We start from the raw sequence: 23,747 nt of genomic DNA, 5'->3' as shown, positions 1-23,747 counted from the left end.
TATAGCATAGTGCTCTCGCGCAGTGTCCAGCGAAGCTGATCTGTTTACGCTGGCGCGTGTTCGAATCCCAGTCACGGATATTTATTTGATTTATTTATTCTACTTTGCACAAATAGACAAACATTGCAAAATTTTGCTCGGTGTTAACCCATCGGAATCGCTTGCGTCCACACAGGTATTTTACCAGGAGTATCATTACCCCTATTTCGTGGCTAATGAGGAGTTCTGCTTGAATAATTTGAACAATTTTCTTTAATTTAGGGTCACTGTCCACCCTTCATCATTCTAAAAACTTTGCACTAATAACTGCTTGTTCGAGTGCAATATGAAAAAAAAAGGTGAGAGTCTGGAGGGCTTAAAAGAATTTATGTATTTTCAGTTTAGCTTCAGGTTATCTTTTCGTCAGGTCCGCTTCACGCTTGCAGAGATAATTTTCACGCGAGAATAAAAACACTCCACCCCACAACTCTCGGGCCACACAATTTTAACAATTTTCTCCACATTTTGGACAGTGTCGTGGTCGCGGTCACAGATATACCAGCATCTATATATTCTTCAAGGTTACAATATTAATGGGTGGTGAAAGTGAACCTCGACAATTGACCACTGCTGCCGCCGGTCATGCTGTGCTGCTTTTCGAAGTGGAAACACAATAACCCAAAGCGTCTCCAGTGCTTCGCCCTGCTAGCATAGGGCGAAGAAATAATGCGCTTCATAGTGGTCTGAACGAAATTCTGTTCTCAATGTTCTGTGGCGATAAATATTTAAAAAAAATAATATAATTTATCGCAGTAAAAAAGGTGAAGATGGCCGGGCGATTGCCCATAGCAACTGCGGTCTTCTGCCTGGTGATGAACGCAGCGTCTCTGGAGATAGATACGGGAGACGGCGGCTACAAGGAGCTTCTGATTGCAATCCACAAGGATGTCCCTTACAATGAGTCTATCGTCACGAACCTCAAGGTAATAGATACATTTTCAGATTCATTTTACTGCGCTAATTTCTTAGCCCTTCTCGCGGGAAAAAACTGAGAAGCTTTCTCCGGCCTTCTAGCAACAAGGAAACCATTAGGAATGCCGTCAATAGAAAAATTCAGATAACATTCATGTATTATGTATTAAAATTCACGTACAATATAAATTATATCATAGTTGTTTATCATATTAAGTCACGTCTTAGTAATTATGGGGATGGCACAAACACCAACTAATGCTTGCGTAACGAAACTTTTATGGCTTATAGGGGTTTAACGCCCCAAAGCGACTCAGGGTATGAGGGACGCCGTAGTGAGGAGCATCGGAAATTTCGACCGCCAGAACTTACTTACATCGCATAGTACACGGGCCTCTAGAATTTTGCCTCCTTCGAAACTCGACCACCACGGCCGGGATCGAACCCGCTTATTTCGGGCCAGCAGGCGAACAACATAACCACTGACCTATAACCACACGACTTTTCTCTCCCGAACTTATTATATTCAGTTAAAATACGATGGAAGGATTGAACTATATGAACAAACGTTCGAGATCGCTGCGGTAACCCGCTTTGAAGAAATGTGAAAGCATGCTCATGTTTGCAGATCCGACATCGCAGCTTGCTGCTGTGACTCGGGCTGCCGACGTCATGTCCCGACATAACCTACTTGATGCAGTGCGGGACCGCGCAGCGGCCCAGGGACCCAGCTGGGTCTAAAACTCACTTGCTCAATAAAGTTTTTCTGTCTGTCTGTCTGCGAAAGCATGGACGCCTGCTCGCCCCTGTTCGCCTCTCTTCCATCAATTGCCCGTTTTGAGTTTTCAATCTTGGCGCCACGCGTCGTCTTCAAGTTTCGCGCCATGCTTGGCTCCCACCACACTTCCGGTTTTTGAAATTTTTGCCCCACGCTTGGCTTTCCCACTTCCGGTGTGTTCAAATTTGGCGCCACTTTTGCCCCAGCCCCGCCCCCTTTTTAGACAGTTTTAGCCCAAATTAATCAACTAATTAACCCACCTCAACCCTCTGATTTTCCGCATGAGATTTTTTGATGCTCTGTCCGATAGGCACCATTACTTTTCGCATAAACCCATTCGTTCGGACGTAATCGTGCGGAGAAGCTCGTGATGACACGAAACCGCAAACATAGCCATACAATGCTTTCGCATTGAACTAAGATGGATGTGTTTAAACATGTAGGAGCTCCTGCAGTCTTCTTCCGAGTTCCTGCACCGGGCTACTAACGGGCGGGTGTACTTCAAGCACGTGACCATCCACTTCCCCAACACGTGGCCTAAGAGGAGCAGTGCAAGGTCATTGTCTTCGAGCTCCTTTGACAAAAGTGATGTCCGCGTCCGACTTCCCCAATCAGCTGAAGAAGACCGGCCCTTCACGAGACAGTCGAGGCCCTGCGGTCAGCAGGGAGACTTCATACAAATCCCTCCCTCCTTCCTTGCCGAACTCCGCGCATCGACAACGGCAAAGTACATAAATCCAGGTAATAATAATAATAATTGGTTTTGGGGGTAAGAAAATGGCACAGTATCTCTCATATATCGTTGGACACCTGAACCGCGCCGTAAGGGAAGGGATAAAGGAGGGAGTGAAAGAGGAAAGGAAGAAAGAGTTGCCGTAGTAGAGGGCTCCGAAATAATTTCGACCACCTGGGGATCTTTAATGTGCGCTGACATCACACAGCACACGTGCGCCTTAGCGTTTTGTCTCCATAAAAACGCAGCCGCTCGCATTAGAATAACGAGTGGAAATGTTCTCTTTAAAAAGTGTCGCAGAGGTGTATTAGGTCCTTCAGTAGGAGTAGTAGAGTTCCGCGAATGTTTCTAGCGAATGCCATAACAATCCGCAAGCGGGTCTGCAACTGTTAATAGAAATGAAAACAATTTTATCCGAGGCAAAGTTTCAACAAAGTGACATGACAGGGTTTTCAATAGATTTTGACCAGCATTCTTATGAAGCCCAGCGCCACTCCCAATCCCTGAAAGAAACAAAAACGAAAGGGCTTTCCCTGGTGTTAGGAAACCTCCTTTTGCACATTGAAGAGATTTACCAACACTGATTGTAAGAAAGAAAGAATACTTAATGTTAAAAAAATTGTGATGTTGATTTTGTGGAGAAATCAGCGGCGAAACCTTCCGCGACTTTATTCAGCGATTCAGCAGCTTTTTCCGCCCATTACTAAAGCTAGGACAACACAGTTTTCGAAGCCAAGTACCGAACGGGTAAGGCCAGTTTCCTGGAAGCCTTAGCTGAACCGAAATTCAAGCTATATAATACCATTTTAAAATCAAAACATGGAGTTTTAATGAGTGCGGTTGTTTTTTAAGAGGTCTGAGGTAAAGCAATTGAGGTAGTTGTAGGGTTTATTGATCTCTGGCACGTGGTTCAATACACTTTTTTTTACGTCATGTATCAGGCGCAATTTCAACTCCTGTGCGCTCTTCCAAGTTTTTTTAATATGATGAATAAAAATCCTTAAAGAGGTTTGGGGAACGTATTTCTACATTTTGGCTACAAATAGCCACTTTTTCATGTGCAGTCTGCAAACTGACATGAAACTTGATTAATTCGCAGAGAAGAGCCAAATGATCGAATGTTGTGGTCATTAATACTAGCGGAGTTCGCCCTTCAAGGAATAATTTTGCATTCCAAAAACCAGTACACTAATAGCTTCTGAAAAGGTGTTCAAACGGTCGTACAAAAAAATTCCAGGTACTCTTTTAACCATTTAGACTGGAACTGCACCAAAGCATTCTTCCGTCCGATAGCATATGAGTGAATTCCCATTCACTAATGAGAACATTTGCGGTGTTTACTTCTTTTTAGAATAAAGTAGACGTCCAAAACACTTTGCGATATCCACCAATGTGCTGACTCATGGTTTGGGTACTTGATGGGGTTTATTTTTGCGGATAATCTACTCAAAGAACTGCAGCACAGGTCATAGAAGAGGATACAGAGAGAAAGTGAAAAGAAAAATTGTAGTACTGCGAATCTTAGTAAAGTTGTGTGGAGTGACAACTGAACAGTTCTTTCAGTGTAGGTTGTTTCAGCCGAAAATCGGAAGTACTCAAGTTTTTGGTCATTGACATTAATAGCCTTAAAAATTTTCTGTTATGTTTCACCCATTATTAGAAAGCAGTTGAAATTGCATATGATGTTTTTATATTTTGAGTTAAACGCTTTAAAAAGCTATTATAAAGTTATTTTTAGATTTTTGCACCTTTTACGACTTGGTTCATTTTCATGGGAAGTCACGAATGAAAAGCGTGAAAAAAATCTGATATGCAGCAACAAATTACTCAATTGCAAATATAAGCTACTAAGCAGACGTTCGTCTGTTAAGAAACGAGGTAACTGTGGTGAAAATTCAAAAAAAAGTAATGAGCTTTTCAATACAAGGTGCTAAAAAAATTGGCGTCAATACGTCCTCAAAGTGTTTCTTGTTTTCACTTGTAATGTTTACTTGTATGTTTAATCGATAACGGCTCACTGCCTTATCACTGCGCCAATCAAAAAGGCACCAAGCCACTCTGCAGACGTCAGGATCATCCGCAGCTGTCTCCTCCTTGTTAGAGACTGCTGCTGTTCCTCCATGCCCCCATATCGAATTTTTTATGCTGACCTCGAATTAAACACGGCCGAACGTGGTGATCAATTTTTTGTTTAGCCTGCGACTGTCCACCGCACTTCCAAATATCAACGCTGCGGAATCGCATTTCCTTCGTGAGGGACAGAGATCGCGAAATAGGAAATGAGGTTCGACGCTAGTCTTCTGTCTTCCATCTATGCCCATGCTACCACGAAAGCCTCGTGACGATGTGCGTTAAAAGAAATGGAACTCAAGAGTAAATACTGTGACCTAAAATAAAAGCAGAACTAGGTTATTACTGCCAGAAATTGATTCCCATATATTCTTTCCTATTAAACCAGTTGGAATGTTTAGTAGTTTTTATGTGCTAAAAAAGGTGTCTGGATCATAAGTTTCCGTTTTACGGAGATGCAAGTGGTAGCAGAGCACGCCCATGACATTTAAATATGAGAGTGTTGAAATAAAGATTGAATGATTGACTGAATAATCAGAGCGACACAGTACAAAATTTATCAGGGATCTGTAGGGCCATGAAAGTAGTCAGGTTAGGGTATGAGTAGTGAAGACTGTTTACGAGTGGACATGTGTGTATTATTCTTCGCATTGATATGTGATGCTTCATGATATAATATACCTTTCATTCCTTTTAGAGGTTATCGAGGACCACATAAAAATACATTTCTTGAGTTTAGTACAAGTGGGGCCACAAAAAATTAATGCCACTGCCGACTCTTATAGCGGCACAGGTAATTGTCCAAATATTAAAAAGGGACGGTTTCACACTGGCCCTTTGTAGGACCAGAGTTTGCCAATAGATTTACAATAGTGTGCCGATTACCTGTGTTGCTATTGTGCCCCTCAGAAAGTAATCCCTTCATCATTTCTTGTCCGCAGCATATGTGCTGGTGCACGAATGGGCCCACTACCGCTACGGCGTGTTCGACGAATACGGCACACAGGGCGACCAGGAATTTCCTTTGACTTACTGTCGCGATGGCAAGGTGGGATCAATAGAAACAGAGCTTCTTGATAATGCCAGCCGCAAGGCTTCCTAAGCGTAAATTTATCGATATTCAGCACCGTGATCAGTACAAATTTGTTAAGGTTAGCGGACTTACATTACCTTATACTTTTTCTTGTACTTTTGCAGTGGATTTTTACGATATAATCTGGATGTTTTATACCCTCTATAAATCTAAATATTCGTTTTTGGTATGTCATAACCCGACTGCCTTAGTAAGTTCAATTAGAAAAGGCGGAACAAATTTCTAGGGTCTGAATGTTACCTCTTAAAAGTGGTAAAAAAAATTTCTAGAAAATATATCTAATTACAACACTATACCTTTAAATGAAAGAATGAAAAGAAGATGGTCTGCTTCGTAACTATATTTACGTACAAGGACGGCTTCGCTGCAGTGTAATCATTGATAGTTGCTAAAAACTGTAACAGTATTGATTTGAACGCCCGGTACAGCACCCGGGTCTGAAGCGGCAGTACTGTATGCATTCTTGGTCGTCCACTTACTTTCGAGCTGCATCCCCTAATCAAGAAAGCAAATAAACAAGCCCAAACCGCAACTGCTGTTCCCATCAAGCCAATATCGGGAACGAAATGGCTTTTCAGGAAACCAACCACTGTTATCATAAGTCAACTTTTCATCGTCAGGGCATTTAGAATTCGAGCATTCTGAATTTTCTGAGAATTGCCGTTTGTTTATGCATTAGTTTCTTTTACACTAATGAAACCAAAACCCACTCAGTACTCCGTGACAAGATTATGCATCATGTTTCTATAGAGTTTGCGGAGCAGGCTCCAAGTTCATATAAGAGTAGTAGTGGAAAAGACATTTGGGCTATGGAAACGTCTCCCCTCATCCATACAACCAAGGTTCAACATTGCTCTCCAAAATTCTTAAATACTGGAACAACTTACACATTTGAATATATTGATATCTATTACTCTACTGCGTGCCCTCTGAGTGCTGCTCAGTTTGGGGACAAAGTTTCGAAAGCGGAGTCGCCTTACCATAGTATTTCTTCCCCCGTCCTCTTCCTGACCCACATTTTGTAGCGATAGCTACACTAGGCTACCTCTTCCACCCTTCAGCGTGGCCCCACTTGAGCTCCTTGGCCACGCCGTTGGTCACGTGACTTGGTCACGTGGTGAGGAGCAGCTGCTGCTGCCGCGGCGCATCGCGCACCAGCTGCAACAGCTGTGCGCATGCGCCGTGCCAAGTGGGACGAAGACGAAGAAGGAACGCCCAGCGAAACGGAGCGGCGAAAGGCTGGCTTTCTAATTCGACATAGCGAGTTCCACTCGGCCAGATGTAGCTATCGCGTCACTCCAGATTTAACCAGAGCTAAACCACCGCCAATTTTTCTTTGTTTTTATTTCAGGTTAGGCTGAATTCTTGCTCCCGGGAAATTCGTTTCAAAGCAATACAGGCCAGCGGCGAGAAATGTGATATAGATGCAAACTGTCAATTCACTGGGGAATGTACAGTGACAATTTTTGTGCCGAAAACAAAAATGGTTGAGTCTTCCATCATGTTCATGCCATACCAGAGGGACGTAAGTATCACTGCCAGTGATAACATTCCTAAATGCACGTTTAAGTGTAGGCCACTTTTTCTAGAGCCGAGGTCACCTCTCTGCACATTTCTGTGGTACACAAATTTTCCGACAAAGCGCACTGTCACCAAGCGACGTAAATTTATTGCGCGTTGACATGTGCCGCGCTTTTATTTACTTACTTTATGAGCAGTTGTCCGCATTTGTTGGTCTCTAGCCCACATTGAATAATAACCGTGTGGCGTAATGCTTAGGGTTGCTCACAGTGCTTGATGTTTAAGTCTGCCTCAAAAGAAAAGTCAGTGCGTCTTGTTACTGCTGAATTAGAGTTTAAAATGCTGTATTTTCTATGCTAGAAGAAATTCCCGAAGGCTGCTAAGGATGTGAACTTCTGGAACTTTTATTGTCAATTTATTTTCTTTCTTTAAAGCAATATGCTAAGGACGAGGACCGTCTTCGGCCAGCCTTTTGTTTGAAGCCAAGGTGTCCTGCTTAGCTTTTCGCATACCTTTCATCAGCATGGAGCATGCTGCTTTCTTTACTTTCCTCGTTTGGGTATTGGAAAAAGAGCAGCCCCTTATCAAGCTTGCATTTTGTGATTATTCTCCTCAGTTTTAGAAACAGGCATATGCTGACTACCAAACCTCATTCTGTGCTACGTTACATTGGGATGCGGTGTATCACTCCGACACTAGCGCGTTGTCTTCCTACGCCTTAATGGCGCGGAGCGAATCTTGCAAAAATAGGAAACTTGCTTCTTTCTTACTGTAGCCTCATTCTTGAAAAGTAAAATATTGGTAATTTTGCTTTGTTTTCGAACTCTGCGAAGCAAACGTCCAGAGAGAACATGGCGGTTATGAAAGGCCCTAATATCTTAAAAATAATTAAACATCAATGTTGTGGCAGTTGTCGCTGGACACATTACAGCTCGTGACAAAGGACTGACGGGGATTTTGAATGTAGGTAAGGGTATGGCTTTCTTCCTATCAATATATGGTGTATTTGTTTACCGAGTGTATATTTATAATGGAGCTTTGACGTCTGCCGGAAGTTATTTGCGTATTTAATTGATAAAGCCCCACTACAATTCTTTCATGAGGGCACGGCTGTAGAACTTTTTGTGAAGAAAACTAAATTCGTTATTTATTCTTTGCCAACAACACACAGGTGCATGAGGAGTATTACACAGCGTGACATCGACATTAGTGCTCACCCCCCTGATATGTCTCCCTGCGCGATGGAAGCGTTTATGCATACAACAACAACCCAGAAAAAGGATTGTACATTATGCCTTCGAGAACTCTAAATATATTAAACTCTGCCAGCAGAAATGCAATTTAGATCTCCACCGGTACTCGTTAGAAGGCAGCGGTTATTTGCCAGGGTAGTGTGATTCATCGAATCTTCTGAACAGAAAAACATGTCTCAATTTACGCAGTAAGTGGTGTTCTAACATAACTACACAGTCCTCCTCACAAGTTCTTATCTATTTATGAGTAGTTAGTGCAACACTGAACACTCTTACCAGCCTATTTTGTTTGCGGTAAGAGTTCAAAAATGCCTATGATTGCAAACTTGTTGCCTTCCTCAATCCTGTCAGCCTTAGTGAGTGCTAGAATACTTGCATTTTCTTCTCTTTGATGCGTTTTATATTTTTACACATTTTTCGTGCGGACACTTTGTGAGGCAAACTGTACTTAAAGCATTCTAATGTAGTAGAGTAGCATTAAAATAAAAAATGTTAAATACAAAGCTTCTTTTTTACCCAGTTAAAGAAGCTACATATATAAGGCTGTAGTGGTTCTGCGTTAGGTCAGTAAGTGCTGGTGCATTAGGGTTCCACGAACAGGAATCCTGTTGTAATCGTCACAAAAAAGAACAATGGATAACTTTTAACTAGGGGCAGTGGTTTTGAGGTAATGAGGATTTAATTTACTCTGTTGTTATATCAGATCACCTATTCTGAGCAACACGAAGCGAGATGAATGTCCATTCCATGCACAAATAACAATATTTTAGTGGACATGAGACATTTAGCAAGACGCACATAGAAAAAAAGTGATCTGATATTGATGTATATTACCACGGAACGCGAAGTATATACACTGTCCTAGGCTTCCAAATTTATTTAGGTATGGCTTTAGCTTTTTTTTCAACATACATGCTTCTCGCTCGAGGGGATGCTTGTAGCGCGACAAAAAAACACAAGAGACAGAGACGAACGGGACAAGCGCTTGTCCCGTTCGTCTCTGTCTCTTGTGTTTTTTGTCGCGCTACAAGCATCCCCTCGAGCAATATGAACCAACTCGCCCAGCAAAATGTTTTATTGAAATACATGCTTCTATAGGTCAAATGCCTACAGACCATATGGAATGGTCTCTTTTGAACAGAATGACACCAGGTTTTTGCAACAGATCAACTCATTCAGATAATTGTGCTCAGTACACACGGCTCCACTTTTCATGGGTTTCTTATGAACAAAAAAAAATTAAATTTCAACTTTCCATTACAATCGGTGTAAATTTGCTCCCGGTAATGCGGAAGTGTTTGTAAACATGGACAAATCTTCTTTACATTGTACCTTGTAGCTACAGTAAAGAGTCTTGAATACCGCTCCTGAAGCGATTTTGCAACGACGAGAGTGACTGAAAACCTTTTGCGAGTGTGTCACGGGGTTGTATCTTCTATTCCAGATAACTCAGTTTTGTGACTCAGCCAAAGGAATCCGAATGCACGACCAGTTCGCTCCGAACAAGCAAAATAAGCTCTGCCGCCAAAGGTCGACATGGGATGTCATCAGCGAGAACGACGACTTCAAGAAGTGCGCTTACTACGCCCTTTGCATGACCTAGCGAAAGACGAATTTTGCAACTTGTATAGGGACAGATAGTTTTTATGCCCTTTTAGTACATAGAATTACAGTCACTTGGATTAGTAAGAATTTATATACGATTAAAAGAAGTGTTGGGCCTACATTTAGACGGTTGAAGTAAGGCGCACTTTTTCAACTTTTATGGTGGACGGAATCAAGCAGACAGGCTTACATTCGTGGTCTGGCTATCATGACAACATGAAAGCTTACTTTCCTTTATAAAAATGGTTTATAGACAGTCTATAGACTCCTTATAGACTCTATCGCCTTCCTATAGATATTTATTTTTGTCTATTCATAGTCTATAGACTGTTCATAGAAAAAAGTCTACTAAAAGTGTACGGCCATAAATCTATAGATTGTCTATCGGATTTGTACTGCCTATAGACTATTCTCTTGGATTTGTCTATAGACAGCCTATAGACCTTACAGACAGAAGTCTGCGGACAATTTATAGACTGTCTAAATAATTTTTTGTAAAGGTTACCGCAGATTACATTACAACGGGTGGTCGATCCTCATCGCCCAGGACATTAACAAGGCAATCCTGCATGTATATTTTCAGAGGGCATGATCATATGATCCTAGAATTGTGGCGAAATTTATGAATTCGGTCAAAATAATGGCGTTGTTAAGATAATCAGTACATTTTCACTGTAACATGCACGTTCTAAGAGTATGACATAATAAAGAGTTGAAACCAACCTAATGCAGGTACTGCCATGGCCGAAAACACTTCGATTCTCGTTGTATTGAATCGAATCAGTGAATGTGGCTTTTATGTGCACTTATAGTTCAGAATATAAAAGCACAGCAAATTTATTGAAAATTGGACACACTGAACTGTTTTGTCCTCTGCTCACGGACGCAGGGCTCCACGGCCGGACATGTCCAAGCGCATCCGGGTGTCCATCGAAGAGACGCAGGAGAAAGAAGCCCTGCTGCAGCGGGTTGTCCTAGTCTTCTGCGTCTCAGGCAGCATGAGTGTAAGCTTCACCAGCCTCTAACTTCTAACTAACTGCTATGCGCAATACGTTGAGTTCTCGCTTGATGTTTGACAGAGTACGGTTTTACGAGTGTGGTCTGCTGCAGAAGCCCGGACGCTGGAAGCAGTGATGCTGCTTGCAGCATTACTGCTCCTGCTGTTAAACTTCATTAGTTTAATTCGTTATGTATGTCTAATGTGAATTGCTGTTTTCTTGTTTCGAGTAACACTACATTTACAAATTGAAATCAAATTCACACTCCACAAAGAAATCCGTTCAATTCATCGCAGGTGTTGAGCCAAACGCACAGACCAGAAGCCTTTTCACGAAGTTAGAAATACTCTTCATACATAGCCTTTGTGATTTTACCTTGGCCAGGAGATATACACAAGATCTCCATAGGGATGAGGCCCTTATTCCATCCCTAGCAAACTTAAGTTTAAGTGAAGGTAGGTTGACATCTCGGTCGCCAGAAATTTGGAAGGTGCCTACTTTACGTACAAATTTTAGTCGTCAAATGTTAGCGTATTCCTTTCCATCGTTACTTTACCTCTAGCGCAGTAATAATATCAATTAAAAAAATATTGGCATGCCAATGTTGATGACTTTTTTGCATTATAAAAGAGATGGTACATTCACTAAGAATTGTATAATGATGATGTATCTATCCTGTATATATGTAATATGCTTATGGAATCTTCCAACGTGAAAATGCAATATTTTTATTTTATGTTAGCTTCAGTTCATGCCGTGGCTTTGCACATTTATTTTCTGTGTAAAGTTTGCCCTGAAAGTTAAGCATTACATATGTAACTATGTACAACCGGTGCATGCCTTGCACACAGGGGCTTGAACCTCGAAAATTGAACTATTTTTCACTTTTGTTCGAGCCCCTGCAGCATTGACGGAAATAAATCAAATCAAATCACATAAAATGAAATCAAACATATCTTTAAGGACTATAGACACCTAATTTTACTGCGCGTTTGCTTCTGTCAAACGATGCGTTAGACATTAGAAAACATGGATTACCGATTGGTATTCGCCCACAGCCGCTAAATAGTTTATAATTCAATTTCTTCTCTCATGCTGTTGCGGTATCGGTTTCATTGACAAAATAATGACTGTGACGTCTCGTTGATGTTTTGTTCACGTGATTCAATAGAAATACAGTAATGTAATCGCCGGTGTTTAGTTTTAACTCACTATGACATTTAATACAGCCATTTCCAAGACGTAGAATGACAAAAAATGACCTGTCAGCCATTATATTACAGTTTTTCTAGTGGATCACGTGACCGAAACGTCAGTTTGACGTCACAGCCGTCGTTCGGTTTATTAAAGAGAAGCCGAGATAGCGCCAAGAAGAATTTATATGATAAATTATTTAGCGGCCGCACACGAATACCATACGGTGATCCATGTACACGAATGTAGATATCGATACAATAGATCCGAGTTGAGAAAAAAATAAGCAGGATTTTTTGAGTAGCTTAAAGTACATTTGGTGCATAGTAAGCTTGAAAGCTAGAAAGAAATCCGCGAATACAGAAGAACTTAGGCCATGAAAAGCCTTGTAAGAATTCAAGAGAACTGCATAGCTGGCATGACATGACAAAAACCGTCAGTGTAAGATTTGAGAGGTAATACTAAGGTCTAATCGAAGACAAAAGGAAAGAGGATGAACTGGTTGAAAAGGCATGTAATTGAAGGATTGAAAATTGAAGATTGAAGGACCTATTTTTCATCTAAGGAGTCAGCTCAGAGCAATGCAGAGCCGTGGCCAATGCTTACATTACTGACGGCAGTGTATACAAAGCGCTAAAACGACATCCAAATGTTTATCACCCAAGCCTTCAAGTACCATCCTGTACTTTCTGTGCTACATCTGGGCCTGCACTTAAGGTGGCGTACGCCGCTGTCCGTTTTCCTTACCAGGAGAACAACTATTTTCATTCTATTCAGAGCAGTTATTCGCGAGCAATTGTCCGAATGGCACGCAATAAAGGAGTCACCGTTTCCGTACGAAAGAGAAGCTCCCGAGTGCAAATAGAGTAGGGATTTCAGTTCCTAATGATCGCCTGGAAGCACTGCTTCTTGCCATTGTATTTTGCTGTAACCTATATGCCTGCATCACCCTAACTTATGCTTCCTCTTGTAGCGGTGAAATTGTTGTCTGAAGAATAATAAATGATGGCACCTATGCTTGCGTTTTCAGCGAAACGTTAGCGAACACAGTGTCACGGGATAAATCAGAGAGACGCGAAATACTCGCGCATAATGGCGGTCAAATACATCTCAACAATCGGAATAAAAAGTTTCAATCAACTAATTCAAAGTGCAGTCACTGCTGAGAGGCCTTTTGATGTCAGTTGTCGAAGGCATTGCACTATGTTTGTTCAGATCACCGGTGCAATATCTTCTGGCGCTTAACAATAGGCTTCAGCAAGCTTGCACGATACCCGATCATCCGACATGAGCCCCCGGTTATCAAGTTTACTCCGTTTGCTATTTGTGCGCAGTTCAATACCGATAGTTTGCGGCTTCATAAAGGATAATAAAAAAAAAAACAAGCCGAGCACGAGACAGCGACCCTAGAATGTCTTTTAAATCTAAATATTTTGAAAATTTAAATATTGTAATCTAAATATTTCACTTTAAAACGGACCATATAAGTATAAACATCGAAAGCACTCATAAATATTTAGTTTGCAGAAATTTGTGTGGAGTGTATGTAATGGGCATCTGTAAAGCCGTATTCTTCTCGCCAGCAAAGCTCAGTGGATAGAGCGCCGGTCAGGCCATCGCTGGAGATCAATACTGTCAAAATTGATCTGTTATGCAACTAAAGCTTTCATCTCGTCCACTTGCACATATTGACACGTCTATGTTTCAGCTCCAGCCCAGCACTCTTAATTTTGTTTTTGCTGCAGTCAGAGAGGTGGATGGAAGTCGTGAAGGAATCTGCAGAACGTTACATCAGCGGGATAGAGGACGGCAGTAGGCGGCTAGCCATCATCACGTGCAGTACACAAGCCAAAGTGGAACACACCCTGATGCCTGTGAATGTCAACACAAGGCAGGGATTCCTGAACACTGTGAAGAACCTGAAAGCATCGTCGAGAACGTGCATTGGCTGTGGCCTCAAGAAAGCTCTAGAGGTAAGCCCCTTATGTGCGCGCGAAGCCATGAGGCTTTGCCCATCGAGAAAGGAAAAGAAGGGCGAAGTGTCAAATCTACACACCTCAAGCCTGCCGGAAAGGATCACACGGAAAGACCTAAATTGAGATTAAAACAAAGAGGGCCGGATCATACCATGCAATGTTTAGAGCATGCTTAGATGGTTACAACAACTGCGAGCTCGGGACCACGGTGCAACAGCTCGCCGTAGGCCAGCAACTGGACGTGCCCCTTAGGTGACGAAAAGTACCACGTAAGCAATGCCTCCCGCTAGGATTTTAGTGTTTGTTTTATTATGCGGGTACATGAAAACGACAAAAATTAAAGCCACATATGGTTTGAACTTCGTTATGTCTATAACTCTGTATTTTGGATATCTCTAATAGAAAGAAGCCTATAAGCTTTATGTCGTCATTGTAAGAAATAAGTGTAAGGAACGCGACAGTCATCGACACCAAGGACAGCACAGTAAAATGTTACTGTTCGTTCTTAAACTTTTGAGCTGATAAGTGGAATAATAATAGTGTAATAATTTCATAGTCGAAATATATTTGTACTAAGAAACAGCGCGAAGAAACGTGGACACCACAAAGAAACGACACACATGAGCGTTAACTCGCCACTGAATTTTTAATTTGAAGGAAAGATTCTGAAATAGAAGACATGAGAGGGTGGTTAATAAGGCTGCTGCAGCAATAACCGGCAATCAGTGTGGTCGCGTCACAAAATTTCAAAACCAGGAACGAACGAAGTAAGCGATAAAAAGACGGTGTAAAGAGCCGTAAAAAGGTGGTCAGGTGACAGTAACAAAAACAAGACTAATAAAAAATTACCCAGAAGAGGGGCGGGGGAGAATGAGTTAAAACCATGAGGGACACAGATGGGAAAATATAAGTGAACACAGAAAATGATAGACGTAAAAGCTTTAAAAACGTGCCCAAAAAGGGGTGGTTAAAGCGTTAAAATCTTATAAGACGCTGCGGAGGATAAAACAAGATAAAGGCACTACCAACAAGGTATCATTGAATCATTTATCTGTAAGTGGCACAAAATAAATCTTAAGAGTTCATCAAGCAACCCAGAAAATTCAGCTCTTTTTCCGCCTTTCTTCGCGCTGTTTCTAAGTACAATGCATTATCAACTAGCCCGGAACCTTTCTCTTCTGAAATATAATTGTTTGGAAGTAGAACAAAAACAACCACATGAGGCCAGTGGGAACAATCAGTTACATCCGCTTGTCGCGTACGGTGCTTCAACAACAGAGCTACGCCGGCGGCGGTCCGTTCTGCTTTCGGGGGCATTTACGGCTATGTAACCTAAACTTGAAAGTGTTCACCAGCCCCACCTTCGTCCATAGAACTTGTATTACCGCGAGCGTCATGTGTAACGTGATCAAACAGGCCAGGCCTCGCGTGCGCGAGAACCTTTTTATGCTACCAGTGGCATCAAGACTGCCGCAGCCGAGACCCCGTTAAGCTATTGTGGAGGCTAATGTGTATACATAAGTTGCTCATTATGACAGATGTATTAACGAAGCCTAGAATCACCCTAACCAAGGATAGCAAAAAGAAATATTTTGTTGATTTTTTTTAAAATTTTGGCGCTTGATCTGTGGGAACTGAGGAGTATTCTTTTCGCGTACCAATATTACTGGCACTACCACAATGGTTGAGTCCGTCTGCCAACCTTCCGTTAGTGCAGGCTATAACAATATATGTGCTTGTATATCGCAACTAGTGTAAGACAACTTGCAGCATAATAATCAAGGTGAAAGAAGACGGCTGTCTTGAGTTACTTTATTTTCTCCTTTTTATTCCCCTTATGCGTATTAGTGTTTAGAGTGCAGGGACGTTAATTTTTTTGGTAAACTGCTTCGCGGTCGGGGTAGGGGCGTAATCAATGACCGAGCTTCCTGTAGAGAAAACTAATGGCATGAACCGAACGTGCGGCGACCAACACCTACAACTGAAGCCAGGACATTCTGGAAGGGGATGGAGAAAGAAAAAAATAAACTACGCCGCTACTTTTTAAGCAGCCCTTCTCATTGAAGCGTAAAGATTGGTTGAGCAAAAGAGACAATCACATGAAAGAAGGCGGAACAAGGCCTTGTCCTGTCTTCTTTCATGTGAATGTCTCTTTTGCGCAACCTATCTTTACTCTACAGTGAACCAACTTGCGCAACAACTCATCTTCCTCATTGAGTGCTCCTTCTAGGCACATCTTCCGACTTTCATTCCAGCTTCTTACAAGCTGTTAAATTTCAAAGATCTGCTTGCTAGATCCATTGGTTATGAGTAATGCAGCTATATTGTTGACGTTGCGCGACTTTGCGAAAATTGCGTCTCCCGGCCAAAATCATTCGGGACATAGCCTTAAACACAATGTAGGCCAGGAAGAGGGCGCTCTGAGAAACTTCCATCTTCGGTCACCTGAGCCTTTTTGGGTTGAAATTGTAAGCATTCATAAAGCCTTTGTTTCAGTAAGTATCAGTTTTTGATTGGACATGTCTTCGCAGAAAGGTAAACTTTTTTTTGTTATCCAATGAATGCAGACGCCGATTTGCGGTAACGATTCGCGCATGGCATTTAATGAATGTACTGTAGTCGATATATGCGTCGCGAAAATTTTGAATTACAAAATGCAGCCATTGCCTGAGTGTCCTCTAGATTCCACTGGCACTGACACATTTGATGTACTCTGGCTCAGTTGCTGACCACTCCTGACGAGACTCCGGAAGGCGCCATGATCGTTCTTATTAGCGACAGCGAGGAGAACGAGTCGCCCAGAATAGCCGACGTCAAGGCTGATTTCGTGAAAGCCAAAGTCAAAGTCAGCACGATTGCGATGGGATCCTCCGCCGACAAAAAACTGGAGGAACTAGCCGTGGAAACAAAAGCCAATGCGTTCTCGTTCGAGGACGGCCAAAGGGACACGGCTAGCGGGATGGAAAAAGCTTTCGTCGCTTCCACCACCTCTCAGTCCGACGAGGCTGTGGAGCGGAGCACTGAGGTATGTAGTGTCATCGGGCATGAGGCCTTACCATCCGAAAGAGTGTATTGCTTCAGTGTGTACAGCTGCTTCTGCGCGACAAGAGATTCTGAAATAACAGACGTCACGAATTGCCCTTGATAGTCCTCCCTAGCATCCTTCTTTTCTATTCTGCTCAGACAGTCTCGCATATTTTTCTTTTTGTTTACAGTTAGTGGACACCACAACGAGCTTTAAAAGCAGAGCAACAAGGGCGTTCATACTCGATGAAGGTTTGGGCGACACTGTTGTGATCGTTGAGCGCACCACGCAAACCAGCGTGCCCATAATAGTGTGGCTGGTCGATCCAAGCGGGACTAAATGCAATGCATGCTCTGTGGAACGAAAGGGAAATAGGTGGACTATCTCTATACCCAACTCTCCAAAGGTAAGGCGACATCTCGCATTTCATGACTCTCTTTTTGATTTATATATATGACTTAGAGCTCAGTACTAAAAGACATTCTTTATGAAAGACTAGGGATACATTTTACTCACAATGCAAAATATGCGTATAGATTGAACAGTGGCTTGAACTCAAAGAGAAAGCAGAGAAGAGAATTTGTATCAATAATAGAAGCGATGACGTCACGTAGTACGCAACCAGTAGCAACAGAACAAAGTTTTACGGCTTTGGCAGACGATCAAAAAAGTTATACCATCATGCCGCCCGAAAACTGTAAAGAAGGCAAGATATACAATACATTAAATATTCTTCAGACATTGTGCATGAACAAGCTAAAATAGTGTTTTTTCATATATTTAACGTACCTCGTAGAGTGGATAGGGAAATATGTTCTTTGATTTTGTTGAAGAGGTCACTGGTAGACAAGTTCAGGTATATTTCCACTGTGTTGATAAACGCGAATATTTCGTGTGGTTTTGCTTGTTTGCCATAATTTTGTTGCGTGGTTAGTGGCAGTATATTTCGTGTACTCAAATAACAAACGTCTAGAGAAGTGCAAAAAGAACTGAATAAGTATTGATAATCATGTGACCTTTACGTAGTTCTTGCTCCCCCTAAGTGGTGTTTTTAACATAACTGACAAGCGCGTTGGACTGAAGTTTTAAATCATTTATTTTACGCTATATGAGTATAATCACAAATATATCACGTACTGGCGGTCTATTAATTAATTAGTGATAATTTATAATGAAAGGCCTTAAAATGCAAAAAACCTGAATTTCCACTGCTGTGCCTAAATTGTCGTCAAGGCTTTAGTCAACTATCATTATCATTTGAAGGGCCGCCATGCCTAAAAAACTTGCTATGTTTTCTACTTCTATTTCTTGGTTAACCAGTAACTAATGCGGAGCTCAGACTGTTTCTTCTTTGACTGATTTATTTTCAAGGCAGGATTGTGGCAGCTCAATGTGCAGAGTTCAAGCTCTGAAGACATTCAAGTCAAGTCTCAACCCAAGGACCAAGATGACGAGCCGATTCGGGCAACCTGCCACATGGACAGTCTAAATGTTCCAAATATGCGCGCGGCCATCATTCTGGCCCAGGTCCGAAAAGGAAAAAAGATCGTCTTGAACGCCGATGTTACTGCAGAGGTGTCCAGGCCGAAGCCACATCCAAAAGTCTCGGTCAAGCTCAATGACGACGGTTTCGGTACGAACCTTCCACCTCATCTCGCACATCTACACCTCGAGCTAAAACCTAGCGTTTGTTCTTGAGCCGTGATAACCAAGAATGCACGGTGGCGAGAAAGCACGATCAGAAAAATAGCACTCTTAACGAAATCCCGGGGTCTGCAATTCCGGGGTAGGACATTTGGGAGAGCTAATATGGATGACCTATCAAAACGCGAGGATACTTGAATATCCGAAACGCTCTAGTAGAGCGGCAAGCTTAGCCAGTTTGAGGATGTTCATGTTGAAATTGGGTGCGTGTGCTGCGCTAAAAAAAAAGATGGACAACAGAGGAAGAAGCGAATACGACGCGTGCAGAACAGGAGGAAAACAGAGGCAAATAAAAAGGAAACTGGCTGTAGTAGAGCGGAAAGTTCGTCCATTTAATGGATGATTATCTTGAAAATGTTTGCGCAGCGCAAAAAACGCAGGCGTAAACTTAGTTGGCAGTATGTGCGCATGACTGCGGGCAGGACTGCGCGCATCCTTTCCACTTCTTTTGTTGTGCATTTTTTTTCTCACAGTGCATTTTCACGCTGGGCAGAAATGTTGTTAAGCGCAGTTGTGAACCATAACGCCGTATAGTTTACAGGAAAGGATGAGATTAAGCTTTACTATAGGCAGCGAAATCACAATTGCTTTCTGTCACGCGGTGTTACAAATTTTGAATCGATGTTAAGGTGTTCTCAAATCCTCCAGACTTGTTGCGAGCAAATTCGTAGACCCTATTCTTCAAGTGAAAATTCAGTACTCTTCATTGTTGTCTACCTGAAACGCATAAACACATTTCCTCAAATTGGCTTTTGAAGCGTCGGAATTGTAACCAATCAAAGTCCTTATTTCTCATCTATGCACTGCGCACCCAGAGCTCGTAACAGCCGTCATGAAGCACTGACTGAGGGAAGAAATATACAACTCTAAATTAATCTACTCTAGCTTGCGCCAAAACCACAAAATCTATCTTCAACAAACTTGCAGTTAATCAAAAGAAAATCGTCCATTGCATCGCAGATATTGAATTCGTGCTTCCTGCAAAGAATTATTTCTTTTGCTAAATGTTATACGCGTAGATAATGTATACGAATATCATTTGTTGCAGGCAGCCTAGTATTCTTCTCCACACACAGCAAACGCTATATTATCAGTTTGCGTCCTTGGAACAGCGCTATTCAAATGGCAGTATTAACACAAGAAATACAGATAAATATAAACTGCCGTGTTTTATCACTTTCTGCAGATATCAGTCTCTTAGCTACAACCTTCCACTTGCGCTCAATCAATAGTTTTGCACTTTAGCTTCAGACTTAGGCAGCTGAGCTCATATTTTTGCAATTCATGATCTGTGAATGCAGTTTCCTTGTTTAAAAATTTATTTATCTGTTTTGAAAGCAACATTTCATATTTTTTTCTTGGCTATTCTTTAGACTGAAGTGAAACCTCTTTATGTTGCATATGTGATGTATGCAGTGAGTCATATTAAGTGTTATTCATATTCATGTAAGTTGTTTTTTTATACAATGGGGGTGAATATCCCACTTCAATTTTGCACTACTGCAAAACTGCCATGTATTGTGTCTCCTGGGCCTCGTCAGGCTGTCAGTTTTTAGTCCAGAACTTTCCAATGTTTGGAAGAATAAAATGTATGTATGTATGTATGTATGTATGTATGTATGTATGTATGTATGTATGTATGTATGTATGTATGTATGTATGTATGTATGTATGTATGTATGTATGTATGTATGTATGTATGTATGTATGTATGTATGTATGTATGTATGCATGCATGCATGCATGCATGCATGCATGCATGTATGTATGTATGTATGTATGTATGTATGTATGTATGTATGTATGTATGTATGTATGTATGTATGTATGTATGTATGTATGTATGTATGTATGTATGTATGTATGTATGTATGTATGTATGTATGTATGTATGTATGTATGTATGTATGTATGTATGTATGTATGTATGTATGTATGTATGTATGTATGTATGTATGTATGTATGTAAATATGTATGAATGTATGTAAAAGCTGTTTTACATATTTGGCTCGCGTTGGTGTGGATGATGACAAGCCATATTTCAAGAAAATTTCACTCATCACGCAAATCTTGAGCAATGGAGCAGAAAACAGTTAACGCGTCACGTCGAAACTTTTCTGCTGAAGATGCTTTCGGAAGCAGCGTATTTTATTACGCATGCTGTTCTTTGTTCTTACATTTATTTACCCGACGTTTCTCTGCCTACCCTCTCTGTGTAGATCCAGATCTCCAAGCTAACGATGGCACGTACAGCGGATACTTCGCCAACTTCGTCGGGAAGGGAAGGTACGCCGTGACAGCCCACGTGTCCGGCCACAAAAATGTTCGACTCGCCGAGCCCAAACATGGTTCTGGCAGTTCCTTCATGACCACAACCATGCTCACTTTATCTACAGGTGAGTTTTTCAGCATCACGTTTTCAGCATCATGCCGGGATAGGTTTACCGACCACCTGCAAGGGAAGGACATCTGGAGGTAATCAGCGGAAACAGACGGACGAAATTTTTGCACCAGTTTTTTATAGCTGCAGAAATCTCCCGCGCATATTTAATAGCTATTGTTAGAATTCTTTAATGGCGCAGCTTTTTATGAGTGCAGTGGCGAAATTTCAACGCTTATGACGTGGAGTAACTCCGGCGTACTCGGCAAGGCTTGCGACGCTGTCTGTGTTGTTGACTGGACAGTGCAAGTTATTCATCACAGTTTTTAGCAATTGGCTAAGCAAGCATTTGATACTAGCGGCAACTTGTTCCATGGTTGTGATTTTTAACGTGATAGCATTAAGAAGTTCGTATCGGAGGGAATCCGGCAATATCTACGGCTTCGGCTGCGTCACTCACCGTGAGCAAAAAATCCCCGAAAAATCTCCAGAGAAGCAACCTAGGAGGCAGGTGGGCCACCTAGGTAATGTGACCTTGTGACGTCAGCGCAACCTGTCCACGGGATTGTGAATAAACTGCGCACCGTGGCAGGTAACATTTAAGTTAGTGATTAGTCGCGAGAGTTAGCTCAGGAAAAGCAACTTCGGTCGCACAAGCTGCACAATTGACAACACCTGCCATCGCAGGCAGGTTTCGCATCGCTTGACCACTGCACCACGGCGCCAGGAGGGGTATGAGGACTCCCATGGGTCTATCAACGTAAAGCCGAGAACGACAAATTCTGCACATATGGGAGTTATCCCGTAGAAGCTACTGCAGTATACCCTTGATTCGTAACTTAAGTGACCCCTTCCATTAGTTTTTCGTTTCACATTTCGTGCTTACATCGCTTACAGCGGTGAATCCTATTCCGGCATCACCGTTCGCGGTTGTGTTTCCTACTGAAAGCAGCTACTTGGAGGGAAATCATAGCCCTCCACCCTCCAGCACACTGAAGACGTCCGCTTTGACACCAAGTGGAATAACCCAGACCTGAACAGAGTCCGAGAGGCTGCATCAAAGTCAACCCAACGGAACTGAAGAGGACACTTATAAGATTTCGCCAACTGGTGCGGTCACCAGTAGTCGTTAGGAGTTGAGGAAGTTATCAGGCTACTTTATGTAATTCTACAGACACGGCAATCATGAGCGAGAAGATCAGGCTCAATACATGATACGGGAAGAGCTCAACATCAGCATCAGCTGCGCTCAATGTTTGTGTTTTCTTCTATGTGTTCTTTTCGCGCAACTTCACCATTACTATAGATCTGAAGAACGGGCCGGCATTGCTTTTCTTAGTATTTATAGGGCCAACGTAATACATTGTGATGGCCACAGCATCGCTCTCCCCAGTCACTTATGCTCCCCGGCAATGTGCTTAACCCAAGTCCTGAAATTGCTGAATTGTTGGGATACGAATTTTAATGCGATTGGAGATTTTGTGCCATCCATCCTGAAGACAAGTCTTCATTTGCTACCATTCGATCGCCCGAAGGAATGTTGGAGGAATATTCGCTAGTGCCTGGATTTTGGAAGGAAATAAGGTACGTGCTTCAGGCGCTAGGTGTCGACACTGAGAAGTGATCTTTGAGCCAGTGTGGACACGATCATGTTTCTTTCCTACTTTTTGCCTGTGGCTGGCATTTTGTTTTTCAAACAGTATTCTATTGGAAACTAACGTCTACGCTCCGCAGCTCCAAAATTTACATTAAGTCAAACTGTTTCAAAAGAACCCTCCATGCAGGCGTAGATTATTCTAATAATATTGATTGCCTTCCGCCTCCAAATTATCTCTGTAATAACATCGCAAGCTACAAGCGAAGGCATGATTTTGTTGCTCACAGGATTAGGGAGAGATGTCTTGAAAGTACCAGACGTTAAGATACAAAAATATTCTTCAAGCAGGCATTTGCTCTCTGCTTACCACGGGAAAAACAATTTCGGATTGGTGTGTGTAAAAAGTTTATTCACATCTGAGCTTAAACAATTTTCTATGCTGTAGGACATCATAGCGTTGCTGACTGAGGTCTCTTCATGAAGACATAATGCTAAAGAGAGTGTTTATTGCTTACGAAGAAAAAAATACCTTTGATGTGAAAAATTTTAGAGGCCTTCTTGTAAATTCTGAAAAACAAGAGGCATATTTTGTGAGAAAGTGTAATAAAAATTAGAATATACTCTTATACGTTATTATTTAGAAAACGAGTTGTATTTGAAGTTTCAAAACTTTATGTGTTCAAATTTCTAATTAGTGAAAAAAAAATGAAATGTCCACGCGACGTGCTTTATGTGTCGTCTACGCAGCGCACAGCTATGACGCACGTACCCTGACCCGTGTTCGAAAACATTGAATCAGCTACACTGCTGGCCACACAGAATTATTGAGGATATGTTTGGTAAATTCAGTGAGGCTCGGAAAGCAGCG

At 41.9% G+C, this 23,747-nt stretch overlaps 1 protein-coding gene across 1 annotated transcript in view; it reads left to right on the top strand.

Moving 5' to 3' along the window:
• The window catches only part of LOC144107312 (calcium-activated chloride channel regulator 1-like), a 32,368-nt gene that overhangs the window by 2,145 nt on the left and 6,476 nt on the right, over positions 1-23,747 (top strand). Inside the window, exons 2-12 of the mRNA XM_077640306.1 lie at positions 793-962; positions 2,173-2,470; positions 5,474-5,580; positions 6,977-7,150; positions 9,844-9,971; positions 10,894-11,008; positions 13,942-14,169; positions 16,895-17,197; positions 17,388-17,603; positions 18,569-18,830; positions 21,122-21,298. Coding sequence (XP_077496432.1) covers positions 807-962; positions 2,173-2,470; positions 5,474-5,580; positions 6,977-7,150; positions 9,844-9,971; positions 10,894-11,008; positions 13,942-14,169; positions 16,895-17,197; positions 17,388-17,603; positions 18,569-18,830; positions 21,122-21,298 — 2,164 coding nt within the window. The 5' untranslated portion in view covers positions 793-806. The remainder of the gene's footprint in view (positions 1-792; positions 963-2,172; positions 2,471-5,473; positions 5,581-6,976; positions 7,151-9,843; positions 9,972-10,893; positions 11,009-13,941; positions 14,170-16,894; positions 17,198-17,387; positions 17,604-18,568; positions 18,831-21,121; positions 21,299-23,747) is intronic.

This window comes from Amblyomma americanum, chromosome 10 (genome assembly GCF_052857255.1).
Source record: "Amblyomma americanum isolate KBUSLIRL-KWMA chromosome 10, ASM5285725v1, whole genome shotgun sequence".
Lineage (NCBI taxonomy): Eukaryota > Metazoa > Arthropoda > Arachnida > Ixodida > Ixodidae > Amblyomma > Amblyomma americanum.
This window is presented reverse-complemented; position numbering and strand designations above follow the sequence as displayed.